Source organism: Equus caballus, chromosome 23 (assembly GCF_041296265.1).
Source record: "Equus caballus isolate H_3958 breed thoroughbred chromosome 23, TB-T2T, whole genome shotgun sequence".
Lineage (NCBI taxonomy): Eukaryota > Metazoa > Chordata > Mammalia > Perissodactyla > Equidae > Equus > Equus caballus.
Window position 1 is genome coordinate 39,894,785 of NC_091706.1, and position 27,115 is coordinate 39,921,899.

The 27,115-nt window shown below is 39.5% G+C and overlaps 1 protein-coding gene and 1 long non-coding RNA gene across 4 annotated transcripts; one reads left to right on the plus strand and one right to left on the minus strand.

Annotated features, from left to right (window-relative positions):
- Positions 1 to 492: 492 nt before the first annotated feature.
- Positions 493 to 20,265, minus strand: LOC138920307 (uncharacterized). The gene is made up of 4 exons (XR_011431220.1): positions 16,040 to 20,265; positions 13,213 to 13,308; positions 10,515 to 10,656; positions 493 to 2,055 (listed from the first exon to the last, which is right to left on the minus strand). It is a non-coding gene; the product is annotated as an uncharacterized lncRNA (long non-coding RNA).
- Positions 8,621 to 26,796, plus strand: CD274 (CD274 molecule). 3 transcript variants are annotated; one of them, XM_001492842.7, is made up of 7 exons: positions 8,621 to 8,923; positions 14,111 to 14,176; positions 15,049 to 15,390; positions 19,053 to 19,337; positions 21,297 to 21,401; positions 22,921 to 22,980; positions 24,105 to 26,796. In XM_001492842.7, the coding sequence occupies exons 2-7, from the start codon at positions 14,125 to 14,127 to the stop codon at positions 24,125 to 24,127; spliced, it is 867 nt and encodes a 288-aa protein (XP_001492892.1). In that variant the 5' UTR covers positions 8,621 to 8,923; positions 14,111 to 14,124; the 3' UTR covers positions 24,128 to 26,796. The 3 variants fall into 3 exon arrangements, 2 of the variants coding, with proteins under 2 accessions (XP_001492892.1, XP_070104394.1); XR_011431217.1 differs by having other exon boundaries at positions 8,722 to 8,923; positions 22,921 to 23,133; XM_070248293.1 differs by lacking the exon at positions 21,297 to 21,401 and having other exon boundaries at positions 8,722 to 8,923.
- Positions 26,797 to 27,115: the final 319 nt, after the last annotated feature.

Below are 27,115 nucleotides of genomic sequence, written 5' to 3' on the forward strand. Positions count from 1 at the left end.
AAAAGAAACCCCATATGCAATAGCCATCACTCTCCATTTACTCCCTTCCCTCAGCCCCCAGCAACCCCAATCTGCTTTTTGTCTCAATATATTTGCCTATTCTAGACATTCCATATAAGCGGAGTCATACAATATACGGTCTTTTGTATCTGGCTTCTTTCAGTTAGCATAAGCTTTTCAGGGTTCATCCAAGTTGTAGCATGTATCAGTACTTCATTCCTTTTTATGGCTGAAAAATATCCCCATGCTTGGGTATACTACATTTTGTTTATCCATTCAAAATTAATGGACATTTATATTATTCCCACTTTTTTGCTGTAATGAGTAATGCTGCTATGAATGTTCATGTACACGTTTTCGTATATATGTTTTCAGTTTTCTTGGGTATATATGTAGGAATGGAATTACTGGGTCATATGGTAACTCCATATTTAACGTTTTTTTTTTTTTTTTAAGATTGGCACCTGAGCTAACATCTATTGCCAATCTTCCTTTTTTTTTCTTCTCCTCCCCAAAGCCCCCCAGTACATAGTTGCATATTCCAGTTGTGAGTGCCTCTGGTTCTGCTATGTGGGGTGCCACCTCAGCATGGCTTGATGAGTGGTCCATGTCCAGGCCCAGGATCCCAATCAGCGAAACCTGGGCCACTGATGTGGAGTGTGCAAACTTAATGACTTAGCCATTGGGCTGGGCCCTCATGTTTAACTTTGTGAGGCTGAACAAATTCGCAATGCCACCAGCAGTGAATAAGGATACTAATTTCATTGCACACTTTTATGGTAGTTAGGAGCATAGACACTGGAACCAGAATGCCTGGTTTCAAATCTTGGCTGTGCTACTTCCTAACTGCATAAGCTTAGACAAGTTACTTAAGCTCTGTGCCTCAGTATCGACAACTCTGAAATAGGGGCAATAATACTACCTTCCACGAGGCCAGCCCCATGGCCTAGTGGCTGCTCCACTTCAGCAGCCCAGTTTTGCAGGTTTGTATCCTCGGCACAGATGTACACCACTTGTCAGTGGGCATGCTGTGGTGGCGAACCATATACAAAGTAGAGGAAGACTGGCACAGATGTTAGCTTAGGGTGAATCTGCCTCAGCAAAAAAACCCCAAAAAACCCATATATATATATATATATATATAATACATTCCTCATAGGATTGTTGCAAAATTTAAATGAGCTAATATATGTAAATCACCAAGACAGTGTCTGACATATAAAAAATGCGATATGTTTTACTATTTCTGCAATTTTTGATCTTTATTATAATTATTGCATTTTGTTTTGTTAATTTGGTAGTTGAAAAAAGTGATGATATAGTTGGTTGAGGTTTGCCATTGAAATGGAGTAATCAGAGATGACAATAATTTAAAGGGGCAGCAAAGTCAAGGAAAGCTTTTCTGAGCAGGAAGTGATTATATTTCAGAGTGTAACCTGAGGAAAACAGGCTTCACATGGTTCAGGCCAAGCATGTAATAGCATTCTAAGAAAACATAAACTGACTGCTGAAGCCTGAAGAAAAATACTGAAACTTTTTAAAGCAGTCCCTGCAAATGCTCTGCGCAGCATATTGAACAGCCTCCTAATCGCTTCTCTAGATATTTCTCTTTCCAAATTTTTTCTGCTTACAGTAGGTGCTTATATTTCTCCTCCTTCTTGACCACGAGGTTTCCATATCACTAAACCAAACCCCTATTAACTTCCTCCTCCTACAGCCCATGCAACTCACATGACCCTGTTCTCAACCCGGGGCTCTCAGGCTCCTGTACCCCTGAGAAATTCAGCCTGGTCTCCTACCCTGAATGCTGTTTTTTGTTTTTTAGTTGAAAACAGTCTCTGGACTCTGATGAATAAAATGATCTACTTTATCATATATTCCCTCTCCTTTGGAGCTCTTCGCAAGAAGGACACAACATCTGTTTGTGACCCAGGGACACCACAAGACTATACTTATACCTCAGTCTTCATTCTTCTTCTCCTTCTCCGGCAAGCATCCCTGGAAGTGCTGCACAGCCTGGTCTGGCAGCGTCCGTCACATTTCTTCCACGCAAACCTGGGAACAAGCATGTTAATGTTAGAATTTATTCTTCCCTATGCCAACTTCCCATCTTCCTCTTGCCCTCCAAGAACACAAGAAAAATGATGAGTCAACTGGGTTAAATTTTTTGTTGCTGTGGCAGGCATTAATTATCCCCTTTACCAAGCAAATGAGGGTTATTTCCATGTCTATTGGAGTCTGTGAAATACAGGGTGATAAATACTCAATGATTTTGCTTGAGACCAGCCCTACTATATCAGAAGCCAACTATTACTATGTTTTCCAACCCAAACTTAGGCCAGCCCTCACTGGAGTTGGGGAAACTGCTTATCTCTACCCTCTGGGCCCTTGCCTTGAGAGAGTTGAACTTCACTCAGTAGAAGCATGCCTATGTTGCTTCTGACTTCCCAAGTCTACCTCAATGTTTGAAGCCAGAGTCTCACTATCTTATCTTACTCATAAAATGCTGCTGTGGTCTCTTTTACTTTGTCAGCTCTGATTGGCACAAAATCAGCAAGAATTTCTGGGTCAGAGACCTTCGCTTGGGGTTGTAAAATGTCTATAACTCTAGTCTGTAATTCACACGTTTCTACTTGGCTTGTTCATACACGGGAATGATTGAAACCTATGCTTTCTACTTACCCCCCACTCTGCCATCCATATTCTGTAAGGGAGTAAAACCCTTCATCCCTGAACAGAGTTCACACATGCATACCCTTTAATGCTGATGCCTTAGCTGATGGCATTTCTTAGCCTCTGAGGCTTTCCCTCCGCCAACCCTATCAGAGGAATGCTCTAGCCATAATCAGAGCCTTTTTCTGTCATCCCTTGCATTGTCCTCCCTGTGAATTTCTTCAGCTTCTGATAGAAAGTGACCTGGACCAGTCATTTCACAGCCTGATTAATAGCAAGTCCCTGGAGTAGGACCAAGGCTTTGGGCCACTCCCAGCATACTGCTGCCAACTTTCCGTTTCCAGAAAAGATAGTAATTTCTTCTCAATACTCTGGAACAGCGTATTAAAACATATATATTATCCTTGATTCCCTCTTCTCCCTTACTACTCATATTCATCAGCAAGCTCCATTAGTTCTACTTCCAAATTATACTTTGAATGTGGTCTACAGCAACAGCTCCTAAAGTCTCCCAGCTTCCATGCTGGTCCCTCTACACTCCATTCTTCAGACCACAGCTAGAGTGATATTTTTAAAACATCCATCAGGTTACTCCCCTGCTTAAATCATCCAGTGCCTTTCCACTGCAATTAGAAGCTAATCTTCTTCTCTTAGTCCTCAAGACCCTTCATGATATGATCTGATACCACTCCTCCCTTCCCGCCACACTCCAGCCACAATGACCTTCTTTCCGTCCTAGATCTTGCCAAATTTGTTCTCTCCTTATGATCTTTGTACCTATTGACCCCTCTGCCAGGAATGCTTGTCCTACAGGTCTTTTCATGGTTGTCTTCATAGTTCATTTCTGAACTGTTACCTCTTAGAGAAGCTTTCCCTGTCCACCATAACTAAAGGAGCCTCACTTCCAGGCATTCTACCATATTGTCCAATCTTCTTTTCTTTTAAAGATTTTACTTTTCCTTTTTCTTCCCAAGATCCCCTGGCATATAGTTGTATATTTTTAGTTGTGGGTCCTTCTAGTTGTGGCATGTGGGATGCCGCCTCAGCATGGCTTGATGAGCAGTGCCATGTGCACGCCCAGGATCCGAACTGGGGAAACCCTGGGCTGCCGAAGCAGAGCATGAGAACTTAACCACTCGGCCACAGGGCTGGCCCTCCATCGTATTTTCTTTCTTTCCTTTTTTTTAAAATAGGACTTTCCAGTATCTGATTTCTGTTTATTAGTTTATGTTTGGAAGCTCTCTCTTGGAAGAGAAAGACCTTGCTGTCCTTTCAGGAAAAGGTAAGGGAAAAGAGAAAACTACTTTTCATTCTTTTATGATGAATCTACAATCATGAATGGCAGATTAGATTCTCGATCCACTAACCTGGATGTGACTATAATTGGTCTTTGAATAACCACTTACTCATACCAGGAAACAAAAATCAGTTGTTCCCTTCAAAGTAGGGGTTTTGAAGACTTTTAGAACTCACACTGTTGTTGGCTTAAAACCAAGTGTGAGTATAAACTAATACTTCTGAAGGAAGTTCCACAAGAGACATTTGAACTAAACCATGTGCTTAAACCAAGAGAAATGACTTACAAGGAGATTATTTCAGTTATACAACATGCACTTAGGTTATTTAGTTCTTGGATATTAAATCAATAAAATATTTCCCAGTATCCCCTGAAAGGGTATCTCCCAATTGTAAACTCTATTTTTAGTGGCCTTCAGTTCATTTATTGAGATTCCTTGGAATTACGTTATTTGCCATAAAGTGTTTCCAAATTCCTGCAGCGTTTATCCAAGTCATAATTATTTATGTCTGGGTTTGTGAATTCCTGAGGAAAGGGGACATTGTAGGAGGCCTCTCCTTTGGTTTAAAGTACCCACAGAGTGGGAGCTGCCCTTTGAAGGCAAGAGCTCTTTACTTGGCCAGGTCTTCCCCAGCTCAGGACAGGAAGGAAAGAGATAAATACCCTGTAAGTGAGAGAAGCACCTGAGCATAGATGTCAAGTGATGACAGCTGCTACTCCCTGGCCATCCGCATATATTAATTATTCCTGTATTTTAAACAGTTGTATAACCAGGACAAAGTCATCTGCTCCATGAAGTCTGTTTGGCACCAATCGATGGGGTACAAATAGATGGCAAATGTGGAGGCAACAGAAAGCGGGAGATGGTGGATGGACAGAGTGAGAGAAACATAGGGCAATGGTTTACAACCCTCCACAATCACAAATAGAAAATGGGGACAAATCTGGATATTGTCTTTATAAATAATAATAAAATGCATTTTCAAATATTCAATGCAAAGAAAGCAGTTTGTCAATAGTTTTTTTTTAATTATCTACATTATATCCTGGTTTTGTTTTTTTTTTGAAGAGGATTATCCCTGAGTTAACTACTGCCAATCGTCCTCTTTTTGCTGAGGAAGACTGGCCCTGAGCTAACATCCATGCCCATCTTCCTCTACTTTATATGTTATATGTGGGACTCCTACCACAGCGTGGCTTGCCAATCATTGCCATGTCCACACCTGGGATCTGCACCAGCGAACCCCAGGCTGCCGAGAAGCAGAACGTGTGAACTTAACTGCTGCACCACCGGGCCAGCCCCATATCCTGTTTTTGATGATCAAGAAAGTTTACTGGAAATTGCTCCTTCACCAGGAAATTGCTAGCATCACTTCACACCCAGGTGTAAGACCCTGGAATCTATCCTCCTTCAAAGATCAGGACAATCAAGGATCATCTCTCTTATTTTAGGAGTAGAAGTGGAAGTGGAATGGGCAGAGGTAGAACAAAGAGTGGTATCGATACCAATAAACCAAATTAAATGGAGGAGGGGGAGTTATAACTGCACTTGCAAAGAATCCTTGGTTCAATTTTTTCCTTAAACATTATACCATCAGTTTTCCAAACTTCAGAGTGCACATGAATCACCTGGGGATGATATTGAAATGCAGGCTCCTAGGAAGACCTCCCAGAGAACCAGATTCAACTGTGATGCAAGTGACCCTCAGAACCACTCTGAGAAACAGCACATTGGCCATGATGAGTTTGTAGCTTCTAAAAATGAACAGAGTAAGAGGGGCATGAATGGGAAACGGCAATCCTAGAGAGGATAAGAGTGTCTGGTTCTTCAGCTCTGGCTTCCCACTGCTCTTCTCCTATCTTAGCACTTCTCTGTCCACTTTCCCCAAATCACAAAACCAACACAAAGTTTCAGAACTAATGCCAACTGCCCCCACCCCAGCTGTTTTGATTTTCATATATTTTTTAAGTGATAAGATCTCTTTTTTCTACACATATCCTGTTTTTCTATCTCCAGAAGATTTTAAAAACATCTTTCAGAAGCTTGGTAAACTGTATGGGACAATGAATGGCTGAAGAGTGGAAACAGGTGGGTGAGATGAACTAAATCACAAATCTTCAGATTACTAATATGTAAATTACTGAGCAGCAAGCTGAATAAATACCTTCCATTCTCATCAAGAACTTTAGAGAAAGACAAATTCCATTCACCTCCTGCCTTCTCTGTTGATCATTATGTAGACCTTAAACATTGCTTTAATAAAATAAACAAAAAACTAAACACACTCCCTCCCCCAGTTTTAAAAATTACTCATGGATCATGGTAACCATCTAAAAAGATATTGCTCATCCTGCCTACTCAGTAAATTATTTGCCTGAGACAACTCAGCTAGTTAGTGGTAGATGACTCTAGAGCCAGTTTTTTTTCTGACTCAATAGTCATGACCACACTAGTAGGTCATGATATCTATGTTCTGGGTTTTGACCACCATTTTTAGAAAAATGAAACAGGTTGAATAGAAAATATCACAGGAACTAAAGTTGGGAAGACACTGCTGTGTTCCAGCATGTGGCCTCAAAAAGAGATTTGAAAGAGGGAGCATCTGAGCTGAATCTCCAAGTCTATTACAAATTTATTGAAGCTAAAGAGAATTTCACACTCTCCACCAGATTTTTTTTAACTTTTTATTGAGATTATGATAGTTTACAACCTTGTGAAATTTCAGTTGTACATTATTGTTAGTCATGTTGTAGGTGCACCACCTCACCCTTTGTGCCCTCCCCCTGCCACCCCTTTCCCCTGGTAACCACCAATCAGTTCTCTTTGTCTATATGTTTAACTTCCACCTATGAGTGGAGTCATACAGAGTTGTCTTTCTCTATCTGGCTTATTTCACTTAACATAATGCCCTCAAGTTCCACCCATATTGTTGTGAATGGGACGATTTTATCCTTTTTTATGGCTGAGTAGTATTCCATTGTATATATATACCATATCTTCTTTATCCAATCATCAGCTGATGGGCATTTAGGTTGCTTCCCATCTTGGCTATTGTAAACAATGCTGCAATGAACATAAGGGTGCATGGGACTTTTGGAATTGCTGATTTCAAGTTCTTTGGATAGATACCCAGTAGTGGGATGGCTGGGTCATGTGGTATTTCTATTTTTAATTTTTTGAGAAATCCCCATACTGTTTTCCATAGTGGCTGCACCAGTTTGCATTCCCATCAACAGTGTATGAGGGTTCCTTTTTCTCCACACCCTCTCCAACATTTGTCACTTTTTGTTTTGGTTATTTTTGCCATTCTAACAGGTATAAGGTGATATCTTAGTGTAGTTTTGATTTGCATTTCCCTGATGATTAGTGATGATGAGCATCTTTTCATGTGTCTATTGGCCACCCATATATCTTCTTTGGAGAAATGTCTGTTCATGTCCCCTGCCCATTTTTTGATTGGGTTGTTTGATTTTTTGTTGTTGAGCTGTGTGAGTTCTTTATATATTATGGAGATTAACCCTTTGTCGGATAAATAACTTGTAAATATTTTTTCCCAACTAGTGGGTTGTTTTTTTGTTTCAATCCTGTTTCCCCTTGCCTTGAAGGAGCTTTTTAGTCTGATGAAGTCCCATTTATTTATTCTTTGTACTGTTTCCCTTGTCTGAGGAGTTATGGTGTCCAAAAAGATCCTTTTGATACTGATGTCAAAGAGTGTGCTGCCTATATTTCTCCACCAGATTTTTAAGGAGGTATCATCCTCAGTATTCTTCCAAGTTAAAGAATAAAAATATGTGATATTCTGAGAATGTGAAAATTCTTACTTGGGAAGCAAATGCCATAACATAGCCAATGCACATCTTAATAGTCACTCATTAGGCAGTATTTTGAATTGCAGTTGAAATGAATAAGCAAGAAAGGCAACCAATGAAGAGTTCAAATTATCGATTTAAAATTACAAAGAAAGGAGGAAGGAAAGAGGGAAAAGAAGTAGGAAGGAAAGGAGGAAGGAAGGAAGGAGGGAAAGAGAGAAGGAATAAAGGAGAGAGAAAGAGAGAAGCACCTAGAAGTCCATTCGAATGCTTAAATACATTATGCCACCACCCTTGTGTGAATGGCGTCGTTTCAGCTTGGGCTCATTCACTGATGTGTTACTAGAAGGGTTTTCTTAACCCTCACCTAGAATGTGCTACCCCGCCCAGGATCCCAAGGATGGCAAGAGAGAGAGCAGAGATCCAACTGTTCTTAAAAGTTGTAACTCGTGATGGGAAGTTCTTTTAATGACGAAGCAATTGACATTTCATTATGTCGAGGAACTTTTTGAGGAAGTCACAAAATCCACGTTTTAAAAATATATTTGCTATTACACACACACCTACTTTCTAGAATAAAAACCAAAGCCATGTGGGCCTGTCATTTTACTTTCTATATGCTGTAGAATTATATCGTTATGTCAAGATGTTCCATCACCTTGTAAAAGCATTTATCAGAAACGGGGGAAACCTGATAGTAGAATTTAAGACGTCTAAATTCTGAAAGTATTATTATTTTAAATCTTTTTAAAAACATCAGATGTTGATTTGGTTTAATCCTTGAAGATTTTTCTTTAAAAAGCTGATTTACAGGAAACCGTACTAGTGAGTTTCACTTTTGGTTTCGTTTATATACATTTTTCTTCCAAGAACGCAAGATTCGCTTACTTCTCAAAAGAGCTGCAGGGAAAGATACTTCCACTTCTGACAAGCGGGTTACCGGGGCAGTCTAGTTGTTTTTGAAGAAGAGCTGACCCAGAGAAGTCTTTCCCTGCAGATGGGCGGGGACCTCACTCCCGCTCCACCCCTTCTTGCCGCCCACTCAAAGCGACCCCTTCTGGACTGGATGCGCCGCCCGCAGTCTTCGCAGCTGGGTGCAGCGTCCCGGGTCTCCCCGCTCGCCACGAGTCTCCCCGCCGGCAGGTAGGGAGCTTTCTTCCCCGCAGGTCGCCCACTGGCCATCTCGCTCGGCGTTTAAAAACGGACGGTCTATAGACCCTTTCTTTGGGGTGGAGAGAAGAGGAGGGAAAGGGGAAGCGCCATGGTTTAGGGGGCAGTGGAGCTGTCAAGATTAATAAGAACAGGTAACATGTTTGGCCTTTCACCAGGTGAGATTCAGTTTTGCTTAATGTCAGTCTTGTAAGTATATGTTTCTGCGCGTTCATGAATATGATCCTGAGGTAGGTAGCCGAGTCTAGAGGGAAATTCTTAGGCTGGAGGTCAGGACACCTGGGTCCTGGTCCACCATCAGCCACTCACTAGCAGTTTGTTCTGGGTGAGATATCCCACCTGCAGCATCTCCTAAGGTCCCTTCCTGGTGTAAGATCCAGGATACCAGAACCTGAGTTCTTTGCTCTGTCTGCTCTGAGGACCTAAAGGAGTCCTGAAAGAGGAGGAGAGGAGCCTAAGAAAAAAATGTTAAAACATTTCTTAGACACATTGACTTTGGTCTATGTCAAAGTTCAGTTTGGGTTTGCCTTATAACACAGGGAATACTTTAAGTACCGATGTTCTGCCTTGTTTTTTGCACCTAAAAAATATATGTACTATGGATCATTTTCTATGGATTAAATAGCCTTCTGAAATGTGATTTTTCCTTAATGGCTGTATTTCATCATGCAGAGTAACCAAGCAAAATTAACCCCCATGCTGAGCATAAAGGTTATTTATAGTGGTTTACTGTTTTAGCCATTCACTGAACATCATGGTATATAACTCTCTGGGACATTGCTAATTATTTCCTTCAAGTAAACGCTTGGAATTGTAACTCGTTAGTCAAAGAGTCTGAATATTTTAAAGGCCTTTTGATGTAAATTGAACATTGCTTTCCAGAAAGGCTGTACCAGTTCACATTGACAATTGCCAGCAGTTTTTAAGAAAAACTATGATACTCTGAGGAAAAAATTAGCCTTTTTTGGTGAAGGGGGTAGACAGAGGTTGCAGGACAGCAGTTAGAGTGTGGTCTTAAAGGAGGTCACAGAAATACTGTAGGGAACTGAAGCCACACCTGGTAAATGTACAAGCATGTCTTGGGGTCACTAAAGTCACCCAAATGGAGTTTGGGAACAGGGTTTAGTTGAGTCTCATAGAGTTTGATAGTTTAGTAGAGGTTTAACAGATCAACTCTCCTGATCTATTAACGAGGTGGGTTTTCAGCTCACGTGGAGACACGTCCTCAAACTCTTGGAATTTGTGTGTGTGTGTGTGAAAATCAAATCGTAGTTCATGTACATCAGGTAAAAATAAAAGGAGACCCTAAACCAACAGATATCAAGACACTCCTTGCTCCTACTTTTGAGAAACAAAGCTTAAATTATTTCCCCTGTTTCTTCATGCTACCCTTGGGAGGTAGAGAAGTAGTGTCAGTTTCATAGTATTATACTGGTTTCCCCCAGGGACAAACCTGCTTCCCCATCCTGAATGAACCATCACTTCTTCCCTAGTTCACATTTCCTTGCCCTTTGAATGTCTCAGTTCTTTCTTGGAATTCAGCTATACCGTCAGAGTTTCTTACCTGAAGAAGATGTCATTATTCTTCTCTTAGACCAGCTGTCCTGTTGTGGGGTTTAGAGGTCAAAGACCATGTTTATGCACATGGTCTGTCTTCCCCCTTTTGGTCTTCCGCTGATGACAGTTACAATCCAAGGGAATGGAGCCTTGGAAGAGGAAGTATAATAAACAGTTAGGTAAATATCAGATCTAATCCATCACCTTCCAGTAAATCTTTACTACTCCTAAAATTTTCATCCAAATTTGTTAAAGATAGAAACTCCACCAGAATATGCCATAAACATTGGCAAAATTCGTTGTAATCCATGAGTGGATTTAACGTCTCTCTGTTTTACTGAACAGTTCTTTGCTTGGAGTTAGGGGTATTTTAACTTTTCTTCTGCCCAATATGTATATTTGTGTTAATAATATCACATTAGAATTTTATACTTGTAGTATAATCAACTTTGACCCAAAGAAAGGACAGCTGGATAGCTGCTGCGGCAGCCTCATTTCCACAAGCTTTGTGTTCTCACAGGCCTGAATACCATCCCTGTTCCCATCTACATGGCAGACAGGAAGGCGAGAAATAAGGATTATGCGCCTCACACCAGCAGGAGGAGGATGATTTGTTTTATTTTATCCTTTTTGTATATGTATATGAACATGAAGGATTTCTACAGGTTGATAAGAAACCAGTAAGATAAATAGGGCGAAAAATGATCAGATAATTCACAAAAGAACTAAAACAATCAACAAACCTGAGAAAAATTCAAGTTGTACTTTTCAATAACCAAATTAGAATAGTTTTAAAACAGCACCCAGTGCTGGGTGAAGATACAATGTAACTGGTACCAATTATCCACATGTGTCAAGAATAAGGAAAATGTTATTTCTCCTTGATCAATAATTCCACTTGGGAATCTATCCTTAGGGCCTAGCGTGGGGCCTGGCACACAGTAGACGCTTAACAAATATTTGCTGAATGCACAAATACTTCTGATATTTTTAAAATTGGAAGCAATCTTATACTTAACAATAGAGGAATTGAACATGACGGCACCACTAAATAAGATAGTTATGAATGTCATGCAGTAATATGGAAAATATCTATGTCATTATATTAAATGAAAAAATGAGTGTTGAATGTATGATAAAGTTATAATTACTTTTTCAAAGATTCATAGGGGAAAAGACTGGAAGAAAAATATATGCTAAAATGCTCACAGTGATTGCAAGGTTTCTCAGCCGTGGCACTTTTGATGTTTTGGGCCAGACATGGCTTTGCTGTGGGGTTTTCCTGTCTATCACAGGATATTTAGCAGCTACCCTGACCTTTACGACCTTTACACTCCTCCCCCTCAGCCCGTTTTGACAACCAAAAATGTTTCCAGGAGTTACCTGGGTTAAAGTGGTAGAATAGTGGGCAATTTTCCCCTTCTCTTCTCATTTTCTGTAGTATGGTTATATTACTCTAATAATGAAGAAAAAGTTAAAAATAAACAAATGTCATTATTCTACCTCAGTTAGAAGGTTCTGGGGTTCTTTCCATTATGCTGCTCTATCTGCCAAACACTGTGCAGCTTGGCAAGGTGAAATGGTGCATTAATTTTGTTTTTATTTTTTCTAATAATAAAAGTAAGACATATTCATTCACTTGAAAATTTGGACACAGAAAAACACCAAAGAAATCATTCACAATCTCGTCTCCCTTTTTTTCCCTTTTCTCCCCTCCTTTCTTCCTTTTAAAAACTTTAAAGAGGTGAATACCTGCCTATCCTCCCTCTAATTTTACTGCTAGAGTTAATCACTGTCAGCATCTTGGTATGGATTTTTCTAGACATTTTCTACATTTAAACACACACACATACACACTGAGGTTTTTTTTGTTTGTTTTTAGCAAAAGTGGATTTCTTTTGTTAAAAACAGCTACATATGCTGTTCTGCAGCTTACTTTCTACATCTGGGCAAAATCAATACATCTACATGTACTTAATTCTGTCCTTAATGGTATTACATTGTATGAATATACCAAAATTTATTTAATTACTTAAGCTGTCTAGGTAGTCCCAGTTTGAGGCTAGTATTACCAATGCCATCCCTCTACATATACTGTGTTATATATTTTTGGTTTTGGAGGATATACTTCTAGGAGAGGAAGTGAAAGCTCATATGACATACACATTTAAATTTTTAATAGAGGTTACCAAATTGTGCTCCAAAAAGTTTATACAACTTCACATTCCTATCATGAGTGGATGAGAAAACCCATTTGTTCATATCCTCAAAAACACTAAATATTAGGAATCTTTATAATTTTGGTCAAGCTAATAGGTGAAAAATGGTATCTCCTGTCTTAAATTTATACTTTTTTTATCGGTGAGATTGAGCATCCTTTCCTATATTTAGAAGTCATTTGTATTTCTTATTCTCTGAACTGTATGTTGGAATCTTTATACTCGTTTTCCTTTTGGGTTGTGTGTAGTTTCCTTGTTGATTTATTGATTTTTGGGAGCTATTTATATATTAGGAGCATTAATCTTCTGCTTTATATAGGTGTCGCATTGATTAGTTGGTCAATTGTGAGTTTTTGTATGTATACAGAGCTCAAAGAGACTCTAAGAGAGAAAATTGACTTTATTCTCAAAGGACATAAATGTATGTATAACACAAGAGAGAAAATGTTGTTAAGTAAACAGAAAGGCTGAAATAACTGTACGAACCTTCTTTATTTACTCCCCTGCTCGAATATAAGCTCCAAGAGGAGAATGATTTTTCTTTCCTCTTCACTGCTGTATCCCCAGCGCCTAAAATAGTGCCTGGTGCAGAGGAGATGCTCAATCAATGTTTGCTGAGTGAAAGAACTGGTAGAATTTCAAGCAGGATGACAAAATGAAGAATAGAATCTAGGCAGACACCCCTGAAAGAGTGGCTGTGAGTCATTCACATCTGAGTATGAATTGGTCAAATCCAGCTGTTTCTCCTTCTCACTCCCCCTGCTGTTAGTGGAATCAGTTTATTGAGGGAACAGGATTTATAATTTAGAATAAGTGAAGGACAGAGAGTAGATTTTTCAAGGATGGCACCTGGGGGAGAACTGGCATGGTTGGGGTAGTGATGTGGAAGACCTGAATAGTTAAAGGGTAAGATGAAAGTATTCAGCTCCTGGGGGGAAAAAAGAAGCATTAAGGGGTGGGAGATGTGGAAGTCATATTCTCTTTGCTTTGACATTTAGCACAGGACAGGTTTGGATTTCTAGATATGTTACACTGCAGAAAAGACACAAAGTAGTTGAGAGCATTTTGGTGCAATATTTTCTTCTTGGCTTCTTTTGAGTCTAGACTATAAGATTTTTTCAGGGCTTGTAATTAAATTTAAAAATTCTCATCATAGTAGCTTTTTTTCATTTGGCTTTATATGGCTCTGGGATATTAAGTGACAGTATTACTTAGTAATCCTTATTACTTAGTATCCTAAATTCCCTATTGCATTTCCACACTTACAGATCAGTCATTATCTGGTTATCAGAAGACTATTTCAATTAGAACTACCAAGTCCCGTAATCTCTGGGTATTCAATTATTGAGTAAAGAAGTTTTCTTTTTGTGTTTTCCATAATTAGGTCATTCCAGAAAGATGAGGATAGTTAGTGTCTTTACATTCATGGCCTACTGTCATTTGCTGAAAGGTAAGACACCAAATCCTTTCATTAGGTTCTATATTTTAAATATTTTAACCATAAGTTAAAATGGATGTGATAAAAATGGGTGTAACTTTTTATAGAGAGGACATTCTATTTTTCCTTCTTTATTTCATAAACCCATGTCATTGGACAAAGATATAGGGAATATAGACAAACTGAAAGAGACAAAAGTAACCCATTATCCATTTATCCATTACCCATTACCCATTTCCCAGGGATAATTACTGAAACTATCTGGGGAAATGGCCTGTATGAAAATTTTATTAGTTTGTTTTAAATAAGGGCAGGATCATTCTGAGTGAAGGTGTTGCTCTGTGACCTGCTTTTCCCAATGAGTATATGCTAAGGAAGAAATACAGTGTACATGGAAAGTGTCAGGGTAACACAGTACTGGCATCATCCTGAGACCATTCCTAAATCTCCATACCCATGTACCGCTGGGCAGACAACTGATCAGGAGTTTAGGCCAGTAAGAAGGGAGGACTATTGAAATCTACCATTCAGACTATGTAGAAGGCAAATAGATGTCCAGTCAAAGGACATTCTGGGGATGTCCACATGAAACAAAATTTCCCTGGTTATAAGTACCCCATTGCCATATAATATTTCTACAGTAATGTATGTTTATGAATTTTGGGACAATGACTTGTTTAGCTAATTTTGTTATTCTAATTCAGGGATGAGATACAGTATCCCAAAACATATTTTAAGCCCACTGGATAAAATATGTATTTTAGAGAAGTACTTAAACATAATTATCACGAGTGATCAGATAAATTGTTTGTAGTCCCTGCACTAATCTGTAGATTTTTTGAAGAATTTTCCACCTTCTGAAGATTGGTCATCTTTCTTTTCAGCATTTACTATCACAGTTACCAAGGACCTGTATGTGGTAGACTATGGCAGCAATGTGACAATAGAATGCAAATTCCCAGTAGAAGAACCATTAAACCTGGCTGCATTAATTGTCTACTGGGAAATGGAGAATAAGAAAATTATTCAATTTGTGAATGGGGAGGAAGACCCGAAGGTTCAGCACAGTAGCTACAGCCAGAGGGCCCGGCTGTTGAAGGACCAGCTCTTCTTGGGAAAGGCCGCACTTCAGATCACAGATGTGAAATTGCAGGATGCAGGGGTTTACTGCTGCTTGATCAGCTATGGTGGTGCTGACTACAAGCGGATTACTTTGAAAGTCAATGGTAAGAATTATTATAGATAAAGAGGCCCAAACGTTATTAAAACCATATCCCAATGTTGACAACTTTTCATTCTTGGAAGCCCAGCTTACTTTCCACAGCAGCTGTCTGTTCATTCATTCATTCACACACTCATCCAATGAGCATATCCTATTTGACCGTCCTTGGATAGCCAGAGCCAAACCTGACAGAGCCAAGTTCCACAGCATGTTCAGTTTTCCTAAAAATAAGTTCCTAGTCTTTACCTTTTTGTTATAAAAGTAATACGTGTACTCGCAAATAATTCAGACGCTATGGAAGGGAGTAAAATGAATTACAAAAGTGTCCCCCTCCCTTCACCACCATCTTCCATGGCATGCAAAGATAGTAACCACTATTTGTGTGTCCCTATAGGAATTTTTTTATTCATCATTTTTTAATTTTATTAGGTCTACTAGCGTTTTCCTTCCTTTGAACCTCTCTATGTCAAACCCAAATAAATGTATTAAAAACAAACCCCATTGTAAGGTTCACATACAAAAAGACTTGAAGTCAATCTTTGAAGGCGAAAAATAATCATGTCAAGTATACAGGTAATTATTCTTCCTCAGAGACAGCGTAAACTATGCTCACTGGGCATACATTCAATTTGAAAAGTCTATACCAATCTTACCTTGGAGTGTTGAAGAGGAACTATGAGTGTCAGATTCCCGGGTACTGACCCACAAATGTGTCATCAGGTCACTTCGTTCAAAGTTTTGGGTTGTCACCAGCTACGTAAAGGAAAACACCTCAGCTGACCACCTCTGCTTTCACTGTTAAGATTCATAGAATTGAGAGCTGTAAGGATCCCAGGCAAGAGCAGCTAATTCAAATGCCCAAAGAACAGAAATCCCCCCAAAGGATCTTCTGCTCACATATTTGCTGCAATGACACTCCTCTCATTTGAACCTGTCTTCCATAGTCTGTTGAAATTACTTTCTGATATTGAGCTGAAATCTGCGTTCTCTAGTCATAGTTTTCGGATTATCTGCCTGCTTCTTTTGTTTGCATAATAACCTTTTACTATATGATTAGAATTAAATTATCATCGCTTGGTTTTTCCATTCCTGGCCTAACTACCATCTATCTGAAGGTCAATTAATATAAGTAGAAAAAGTTAACATTTATCCGAAATGGATAACTGATCACTATAAAATCAAAATTATATAGGAATTAGGAGAAATACATCTATTTTATGGTACATTATTGGGTCTCTGATTCTGGCTCAATTAATGCTACTGTTGTCAAGAAAATGTCACTTGTGAAGTAGATTTAATTTTAATTTTATTTTACCATATATTTCTTTAGAACAATGATATTCATGAAAGTAAGCTGGTGGGATCCCAAGTTGGGATTTTCAACTTTTCTTCAGTCCGTCAGCAAATATGAAACACCTACTATGTTTCAAGGATTAAACAAATTGTCAAGACTTAGCCCTATCAACAGCCAACATTGCCAGATCTGGGGTGGGGAGAAAGAGCGTAAGTCTGACAGGTAGAAGGAAGGATAGAGTGTATAAGTTTTTGCTTCTAGAAAAGGTTTCTCATCAGCCTATAAGGAGTATGCAGACAGTGGGACAGCTGTCCCTGTAGTGAGGAAGGGTGTCCTTCCAGTTCATCTGGGCTCTGTAATGTTCCTTGTGGATCTGCTATTTCCTTTGCTTGGTTCAACACAATAGGAAACCTTCTGGTACTGATGATTTTTCCAGGGAGGGGTCTCTGATGGAGCAAAACAGATGACCAGTGAGATCGAGGATCTGATTTGTTTGACCATTCCATTTTGTATTATAAATTACTAAATTGGCATCCTAGTCCCAATCCATCTTGTTGTCATTTGCATGTAGTGACCTTGGAGGTTGAGTTGAGCTGCACTGAGAGCAAGCCAGCCACGAAGCTTCAATTGCCTTAAGGCAGTGTCACCAGCACAAGTTTGTTGGCCTGCTTACATGAGCTTTACAACTCAGGGAAGTAGAACTCCTGAGTCACCTCCATATGAAAATGATTTTACAGTAATGCTGTCAGGCTTCTCTTCCCATCACTGCAGTCTTGTGGTAACACAGCTTCCCCATAGGGAATTTACTCACCATGGGATTTTAAAGGTGAAGCATTTCAAAACTGAAATTAGAAAGAGTTGGTTTTGGGTTAACTCAATTATTATTATCACTTTGAGTGTTATTGCACCTTTCTTGTTTGTTAGTTTAAATATTAGACTCTCAAACATCTAACTTTCCATTAAAAATATTGTTTTCCCTTAATCGTTGAACCCAATAGCAGGGAAAATGAAGTGCGCATTTATACTTTCAAGATCTTAAATGGGATTAGGCAACTAAAAGAACAAAGTGTTGCATAGTTATCTTGATAAATCTAATTCATTCGTGGGAACCAAGGATTAAATGCTATCTTTCCCCACCAACCCCATCTCTCCCCCAGCCAGCCCTGTTTAAGTTTTCTCTGTAGCATTTATCACCATCTGATATATCATGTAACATATCATATAAATGTACTTATCTATTTTGTTTATAGTATCTCTCCTCCTTCTAGAATATATAGTCCACAAAGGTAGGAATTTTGGTCTGTTTTATTCATTGCTGTATCCCTAGGGCTTGGCATATGAGAGTAGTAATGTAACAAGAGCAAACAAAAATATTTGTTGAATGAGTGAATGAGTGCATGAAATATTTCCTCAAATAGGATAAGCCTAAAACTTTTGAAACATGAACAGGTTTGGATATGTGAAAATTTATTTCCAAGACAGTTCATCAGGAACTGTCAGTACTTTCTAAAGAATACCACATGAGTGCACGTAAGTGGTAGGAGTAAGAGGAGGAGGAGCAGCTCTAGTGTAATAGTAGTAGTCATGAACACTCATCATTATGTGCCAGGACCTGTCCTAAGCGCTTTGCCTGTATTAACTCATTTAAGCCTCAATTGACTCTATGTAGTAGGGACTTTATCATATCCAAGGTGCATGTTTTTCTCATTTTACTATCTCTGAAATCTGAGTGTGTCTTTAACTAGGTGGCATCTTAGATTCAATGAAATGTGGCGTTATTCCCATTGTATGGAGGAAAAGACTGAGATCTAAAGAATTAAGTGATTTACTCAAGTTCGCTCAGCTGTTAAGCCAGGTTCTAAACTCAAGCAATCCGGCTCTGAAGTCTGCCCTTAACAACCAGGTTTTACTGCCTGTATTTGTACCTCTGGAGTGTGTATTGAATTGTATATTGACTTCAAAACTACCGTGAACTTTTCGTGGTCTTGATGTGACTATAAGACTTAACTGAGAAAGGTACATACTTAAATAAATGGATAGACATATTGTATATTTGGATAGAAAGACTACTGGCTTAAAGATGACAATTCTCTTTAAATTCATCTATATATTTACTCTGAGCCCAAAGAAAATGGCAATATGATTTTTATAGCAAGATAGTTGTTCCTTTGAGCCCAAACTTGGCCCAAAGGTGAATAGAAGAATTGAGGCAGAGCTAACAAGCGTTCTCCACTGCTAGGACATCTGAACATTAAGCTTATTTCTGAGAACCAGCCTGGACTGATATCCTTTCTAATGTGGATAACACCAAGCCACATGTCTTGTTCCGTGCTAAGTGAAAGCCCTGATTTTTCTTTTTGCTCGTAACCTAGCCCCATACCGCAAAATCAACCAGAGAATTTCTGTGGATCCGGTCACCTCTGAACATGAACTAACATGTCAGGCTGAGGGTTACCCCGAGGCTGAAGTCATCTGGACAAGCAGTGACCACCGAGTCCACAGTGGCAAAACCACCATCACCAATTCTGAGAGGGAGGAGAAGCTTTTCAATGTCACCAGCACACTGAGAATCAACGCAACAGCTAACGAGATTTTCTACTGCACTTTTCGGAGATCAGGTCTTGAGGAAAACAGTACAGCTGAGCTGGTCATCCCAGGTAATATTCTGAATGCCTTATTCAAATATGCCTAGTGTTGTCTCATGGCACCTAACGTGATGCCTAATCATCACAGGCACGCATTGTTTAGTGAATAAATGAATGAATGAATAACACTATATTTACAAAATGCATCTTGCTTACTCACCTCCATTCATCCAAGTCATATTGCTATTTAATAAACATTCAGCAAATATTTATTGAATATGCTCTATGTGCCAGGCATTGGGGGCTCACAGAAGAATAAGACACCATTCACACTCTCCAGGAAACAGACAAGAAGACAGACAATCTTGTTCTATGTAGGAAATGCTCTTATGGCTGGGGGATCTGGTGGAGCACCCGAGAGGAAGCCTCAACCCAGGCCGTGTTTCAGGAATCGAAATCCAAGCACACCAGAGCTGCTCCTTTCTTTCCGGGGTTTCTGTGACAGGAAGCAAGTGGAATGTACTGTTCTATCTTATTACAAATGGGAGAGATCCTTCCTCCCCATCTGCCTCCCCCAGGGTAGTCTGTGACCTTTCAACTCAAGGCAGTCTGCTCGGGGCACAGGACATAAGGCCGTGTGTCCCTGAGCAAGCCACTCCACTTCTGCATGTTCCACTTTCCCTATATGGTTATAACCTATCGAGCAAGGTTATCATAGGGATAAATGAGCTACGGTGTATGAAAATGATTTGAGACTCTTACCTGCACTCCATCAACTATTTTTTGTCTCACTGCCCTGCAGAAGTGGGTAAGGCAGGATACAGAGTCTGACTAGAAGCTCAGACCTTTAAAGAAAGTGAGGTGGGCGAGCGTGATGTTTAACATAAACCCAGAGGTGTTCGGAGAAGCCCTTCCTACCTCCCCCTCCCCCACTAGATGTTGCTAGTAAAGCTTCAGGGACTTCAGAGTAACTAAAACTGAAAAATAGAGTAGAAAAGTCAAACAATAGGAAAAGACAATCCAGGATGGTCCTATGAATAAAAAGAGCAAAAAAAGTTAGAAAATTCTGGAGATGCTCTTACTGGGGTATAAGGCACTTTGGTAGGAGCTGCGTTAGTGGGTTCCGGCCATTTAAAAGCTGTTTTATGACAATTTATTTGTGGGAAGACCTAGGGCAACTCACCTAACTTCTTGGAGTCTGTTTCCTTTTCTGCAACCTGGGGATTTTTTTCATACCTGGCACTCCTGACTTACAAAGTTCTCGAGGCTCAAATAAAATACATATGAACAGGAGTTGTAAATGGTAAGCTACCAGACAAAGGCTCGCTGCTGTTGTGGCTTTAAAGCTTGTCAGGGATCATGACTAATGCTAGCAATCTCTGAGCATCATGTGCCTGCGACCCCTTTTCTTCCTGCGTGGGACCACAGACAGAGAGATTAGTGAGAGATACCAGTGACTAGATGTCCCAAGATGTTCAAACTGTGGAGAAAGAAAAGAAAGCAAACATTGATCCCTGATCATGACCACAGATGTGGGGAGGAAGGAGCTCATTGGCAGTTCCAGTTGGCCTTCATGTTCCATCTTTGCCGTGTTCACTAGGCTGCTAGCTTCTATAAAAATGCAAGAGGAAGTGAAATAATCAAGGCTGCCATTTAGTATTGAGGAGCCATTCCCTGTGGTACTATGTTAGGCACTTTACAGACATTAGCCTCACAAAACTTATTATAATTTTCATTTTATAGTCTTGTTAAAGGACTTGCCAGAGATCAAAAGCTAGTGAGTGGCAGCGGAATTTAACCCTAGGTCCATCTGTCCAAAGCCTGGGCTTCTTCCACTTTTCCATGCTGTTCCCATATTCGTATTAGAGGTATCTCACCATTCCAGCCACTCGCTGGCCAGAAACTTTTGGTATTTAAGAAAACTAATCTAAAGCTAACCTAAATTAAACTGCAAAGGTGGTTATTTTCTGACCCTTTCCCATCAAAATTTTATCCTTAGTCAGTTTCTTTTTGTTTTGTTTTGTTTTTCAGAACCACTTATAGTTCCGGCAAATAAGAGAACTCACTTGGCAATTCTGGGAGTCATCCCGTTGTTACTTGTAGCCCTGACAATCATCATCTGTCTAAAAAGACATGGTATTTCCTTTATTGCAATGGTCTCCAATGGGGATGTGGGGAAGTGTGGGGGGAGCTGTTGTCACAATGGCACTTAGGAGGCAGAATCAGGAATGCTGCATCTCCTGTAATGTGCAGAACAGTCCCACATAACAGGAAACTGTCCTGCCCAAAATGCTAGCGTGCCCCTACAGGGAAACACTGATTTGCAAAATGCTGCCTTCCTATTAGCCTCCCCTTCCAGGGCCAACTTTCAATTATGCAAAGTAGGTTTTAGTTATGCTTCGGTGTGAAACTGTGCGTCACCTCTTCCTCAGTCCTGCTCATTTCGCTGTTCTGCGGCATCTCTTGTCTTGGAGGGGGGCACTGAACACTGTAGTTGTATTTCCGGGAGGGTGAGAGTTGGATCATGGCTGCAGGGAAACCTGACTTGACCTTGCAAGATGGCACAAAGAGAGTCCACTGTTCACTAGCAGCAATTATAGTGAAGCTGAGCAGGATTGCTGGGTGAAGATCACGTGTACAGGTGTGAGGGTGGGGGAATGGGTGTGTCTGAAGGAGGCAGAAGACCATGCATCATACGCTTTCTTCCTATCATGCAAATCACCATAGACTACATGAGAGAAAAAGCTAAAACTCCTGTTGTTTTTGGATGAATTTGAATCTTGCATTTGTTGAGCTGTTATATTGAGCTGGTTTGTGGCACCTAAGTAATAAAAATAGTTCCTTCTGTAGAGCTGTAAAACTTTTACCATAGAGTGTTTTACAAAATTTCTGACTGAGAGCGTGAGATAGTTTTCTAAATAATTTGCATGTTTATCTCTCTATTTACCCATGGGAACAATTAAAATGCAGGAAAATGAGTCTATGCAAATAATTTCCTCCCATTTAAAGATGATTTAGACTAAACATTTCCCCAGTACTTTGAGAAGTATACAAAGGGATCCAGTGATGATCTGCCTGTAGAGTTATCTGCTGTCAAATAAGGAAGCGGAAAATGGAAGGGAATTCCAGCAGTCGCTGAGAAATTCCCCACAACCCTTTAAGAGGGTGGGCAGATCTGGGAAAGTGATGTAATTGAGGGAGTAGAGGTCAGCTGTTTCTAGAGAATGAGTACTTAGAACTGAGACAGCCAGAATATAAGGATCAAGTTTCAATGACAGGAAGATTCTGAGATGGAGTTAGTTTGTCCAAGAAAGTGACTGTTGCCAACTTGGATTTTGAATATTTCCCTGTGAAAAATAGTTAGTTGGCATTAGGAATGACTAGAAAACCAATAAATAATAAAGTACCTCAGAATATGGTCCATCTCTGAGGGAAGGATGGAAAATAAAAGTCTATGCTCCTAAGGAAAATATAGGAGCAAAAAGCACGTGTCCTAAACTGATGAATCAACCTCGGGGGTTGGGACCCATGGAATAAGGAAGTCTACAGATTTCCTAGGGAATTAAAAATGTTTCGTAGGAATTTAAACTTGAGTCACTGTGTGGGATATAGAGTTGTGTTATCTGGGAATAAAAGTGATTTTTTTTCTTTCAAGTGAGAATGATGGATGTGGAAAAATGTATCACCCGAGATACGAACTCAAAGAAACAAAATGGTAAGAATATTAGCCAGGATCGGGAAGTTAAAGAAAAAGGAAACAGAAGGTTAAAATCATAACAGGAAGAAAGCTGTCAGCCATAACCTCGCCTCCTTTTAAAGAATGCTTGCTGTTGGAACTGCTGGCTCCTCTTTGCCTCCCAGCTCTAATGTAAGAACTCCTCCATAGTCTGAGGAGATTTAGGGTGGCCCTGGAGAGTAAAGAGTGTGAGCAGCTTTGTGTGGGCGGGGGAGGAAGCTGCTCTCTGCTAGATTTCTATTGCTCTGCATCCTGACATCTCCCTGCAACAGGGGACCAAGCTGACTTATGTGGATGGGTGGTAGATAGATAGATGGATAGATGGATAGATGGATAGATAGACGGATGGATGGATGGATGGATGGATGGATAGATAGATAGATAGATAGATGGATAGGTAGATAGTTGTGTGTCAGGCACTGTGTTAACTGCTTAATGTACAGTACCTCATTTAATCCTCCCCCAAATCATAGAGATAAATACTGGTATTATCTCCACTTTATAGTAGGGAAAACAAAGGGTCAGGAAGATAATGTAACTTGCCCAAGAACACATAGTTGGTAAGTGACAAAAATCAGGTTTTAAGGCCTACTAGTTTGACTGTAGAAACTTACTCTTAATTTATCTGCTTAATTCCATTTTGCCAAAAGTGGCTGCATTTATAAAAGGTCAGAAAGACCTCATCCCGCTGATTGAACTAAGAAGAAAGTTATATAAAGGCTTTTATATAACTTTATTTAATGTGATTAGAAACCAAACCTCACAATGAATCCAAGTTTAGAGTAGTCTAATTAGCTTAGACCAGCTCAGGCAGGTTTCGTTATGTGTCCGTAGCACTCAAATATGTTGTAGAGCTAATTAGTGAATGGTGTTTGGACCATCCTCGGGTGACCAACTGGCCCAATTTGCCTAGGACTAAGGGATTTCTCAGGACATGGAAATATCAGTTTTAAAAGCAGGACAGTCCTGGCAAACCAGGATGGTTGGTCACCCTTAACATATACGGGTGATTGGGCATAAATATAATCGGCCTCTTTCTCTTATTGCAAACTTATTTTATCATCTAGCAAATATAAGTTATGTTTCTCATTATCACTCTCCAGATACACAATTTGAAGAGACGTAATCCAGCGCTGAAACTTCTGATCTTAAAGCAGGGATTCTCAGCCTGTGGTCTGAGTTCGTCAGAGCTAAGTATGACCAGAAGAATGCAGTGGGCCAGCAGGCTGCAGGTGATGTAGGACTTAAAAGGCCCAAGCACTGAAAATGAAAGCTGGGAAAGAAGAGGAGGAGAACAAAGAAGGATGCAGTAGAAAGGGTAGCCTGAAAGGAAGCTTTGGTACTTCAAAATGACTGGCGACTCATCGACGCAGATGAAAGGGAGAAAGGACACTTCTGAATGATGAGCCTCCATGCCAATTGTCCATTGCTCATCCTAGGAAAACAAGTTGAGATTCCCTGATTTAATGGTCAGTTCCTGCAGAAGTGCCCTTTGCCTTCACTCAGTGTCTCAATTTGTCTTCTGTGTGGTCGAAAGACCCAGTGTTACAACAATATTTAAGTAGGTTATTTCTATTTATTTTGAGCCTGTAGGGTCTTGTCATGTGAGTGTGGTTGTGAATGATTTCTTTTGAAGATATGTTTTAGTAGAAGTTAAAATTTTGTCACCAAACTAAACTTACTGCTTAATGGCTTTTGTGTGTCCAGTAAAACGTGTAGTATCTGTAAGGTGCTTGGTATCCTCCATAACCGTTAGTACATAGGAAGCATAGAGAGCAAACTATTGGTTTGTATAGGATATTATCTTGTTTAACCCATTGATACTTAGGTTGACTTGAATAATCTTATTCTCAGACCTCAAGATAAAATATCATGAAACAGTATCTGTTTCATTTAAATAGCTTTACAATTGTGTGGACTCCTACACACATAATCTCATTTAATCCCTGTAACAACTGTGTTGTGGTAAGCACTATTATTATAGCTATTTCACAGCTGAGGGAGCACAGGGATAAACTAAATTGCCCAAGCCGGTGAATAGTGAACCTCAGATTTCCACAACTGTGACTCACTGTCCTCTTAGAAGACAATTTACAGCTGTGTTTTAATTTAAGAAATTCATTCATTCAGCAGACATTTAGAAAGTGCCCGTGCCTGTCAGTCACTGTATCAGGCAGTGAGTCTACACATGTGAGCAAAATAAAGTACCGCCCCTCAAGGAGCTCATAGTATCATGGGGTGAGCGATAAAAAAAATTTATTATTATAATTTAGTGCAGTGTCATAGCATAAGGTGTTGGAGGAGAATGATGGTGTGAGGAAGAAAGTCTAGAAATGCTGCCAAAAGGAGGGGACGTGCTGGGTGGCCAGTCAATGTGTTCCGGGACAGTTGAAAATACTTAAACACTTTAATAACCAAATCAATTTTAGTTTATTTTAGTTTAGAAGTCAGTATTTTTAAAAACTATGGAAAATAACTCTTGAATTCTTTTTCTATCATTTTGTTTACCCCTGATTTATTTGCCTTTGCCGTGTCATCTGATGCTCACTTATATTATATCTAGTATTGTTTAGCAGTTCTTTCTTTTTTACTTAAATACAATTTAATTTTGAATTCATACCTTTCCATAATTCAGAATTCAAAAGGTCCAATAGGAGACATTAAAAAGTCTCTATTCCATCCTCCTAGTTTCCCTTTCCAGAAGCACCCACTCTTGCCTTTTGTTTATGTATTCTTCTACAGATATTTTATGAATGTATATGGAAATATACGTGAAAGTATATATTTATTTTTTCCTCTTTTTCACAGAGAGGTAACATGTCATGTGCCTGCTGTGCACTTTGCTTTTTTAATTTAATGTATTATTTCTTCTGTAGCAGTTGGAACAAATTTGAATTTCCCAGAGGTCCCAGATGTCTTGTTTGTTTCTAGATCATCTTTTCCATAGCCTCGTGGTATCTTTCATAAGACTTCACACATACTAAATACATACTACATGTCCATTTAGGCAACCAGCATTTGTTGAGTACTTTCTCTATAAGTGAGTTTGGATTTGACTTATTTTGTGTTTCTCAAAGCGAGACCCATGGGTTCTCTGGGGTTCACTGAGTCAACCTTATTACTAACTGTGACAGAATCATGTCTGGAACTTGTGTTTTTTTCTGTTTTCTCTTGAGTATAAATTTGACTTTGAATTTGCACTTACAAAATCACATGTTCTTTTTGGAAATTTGAGTAGAGTACCTAGACGCTATGTACCTGTACCAGAAAAGGCCCGTGAGCTGTGCCTGAACCCTTAAGTCCTGCCAGCTCTCATCACTACAAATGCCTCCTAAGATGTTGCTTTCCAAAGCCTTTGAGATTTAGATGCCCTCTCAGGAGGTCCCCAAGTATTCCCTCCCTCTTGGCCGTTTACCTGAATCCATAACAAGGAAAATCTTTGCTTTACTATGTCAAGGCTGAAGAAACAGAATCTTCAACAGAACTCCTTCTGTTATCTTTTTGTACATGTTCATTTGTGCAATATCCCTTGTTTCTGTGTGTGTGTGATAATATCCTTTATTTGTATGAAGTACACATGAGGATTCTGGCTGAGCGAGACATACAGTCTATTTACTCTATTCCTAAGTCTTAATGCCTTCTCGTGGCGTTGGATTTGTAAAGCACTTTATTCCTTTGTCTTGTGTTTCGTTGTAAATGACATAGGCAGAGATATCTAATTCTGCATTTGATTGTCACTGTTTATGCCTGCATTAATTTAATAAAATATTCTTATTTATTTTGTTCCTCAGTGCATCAGCATGTCCATTTTCTTGTTTTCTACATGTTTTATAAAATCACTCCCAGTTTAACATCCCAGTGGAGACATTTACTTGGAATATCTGCAGCCACTTTCCCAGTTCTTTTTTCATAGCTTCTATGTTTACACAGCACACTCTTGAATCCTATGTGATGAAAAATATCAAAAGGATTATTTTTTTAAAGGAGTGGATTGGAAATTTTAATTCTCTCTCATTCGATAGCGTCTTTTAGGACAACACCAAGAAAAGAGTAAAAATTGTGTCATCCAAATTGAAGATCTGAGGTAGGAGAGTGGGAAAGGAGGAGTGGTCCT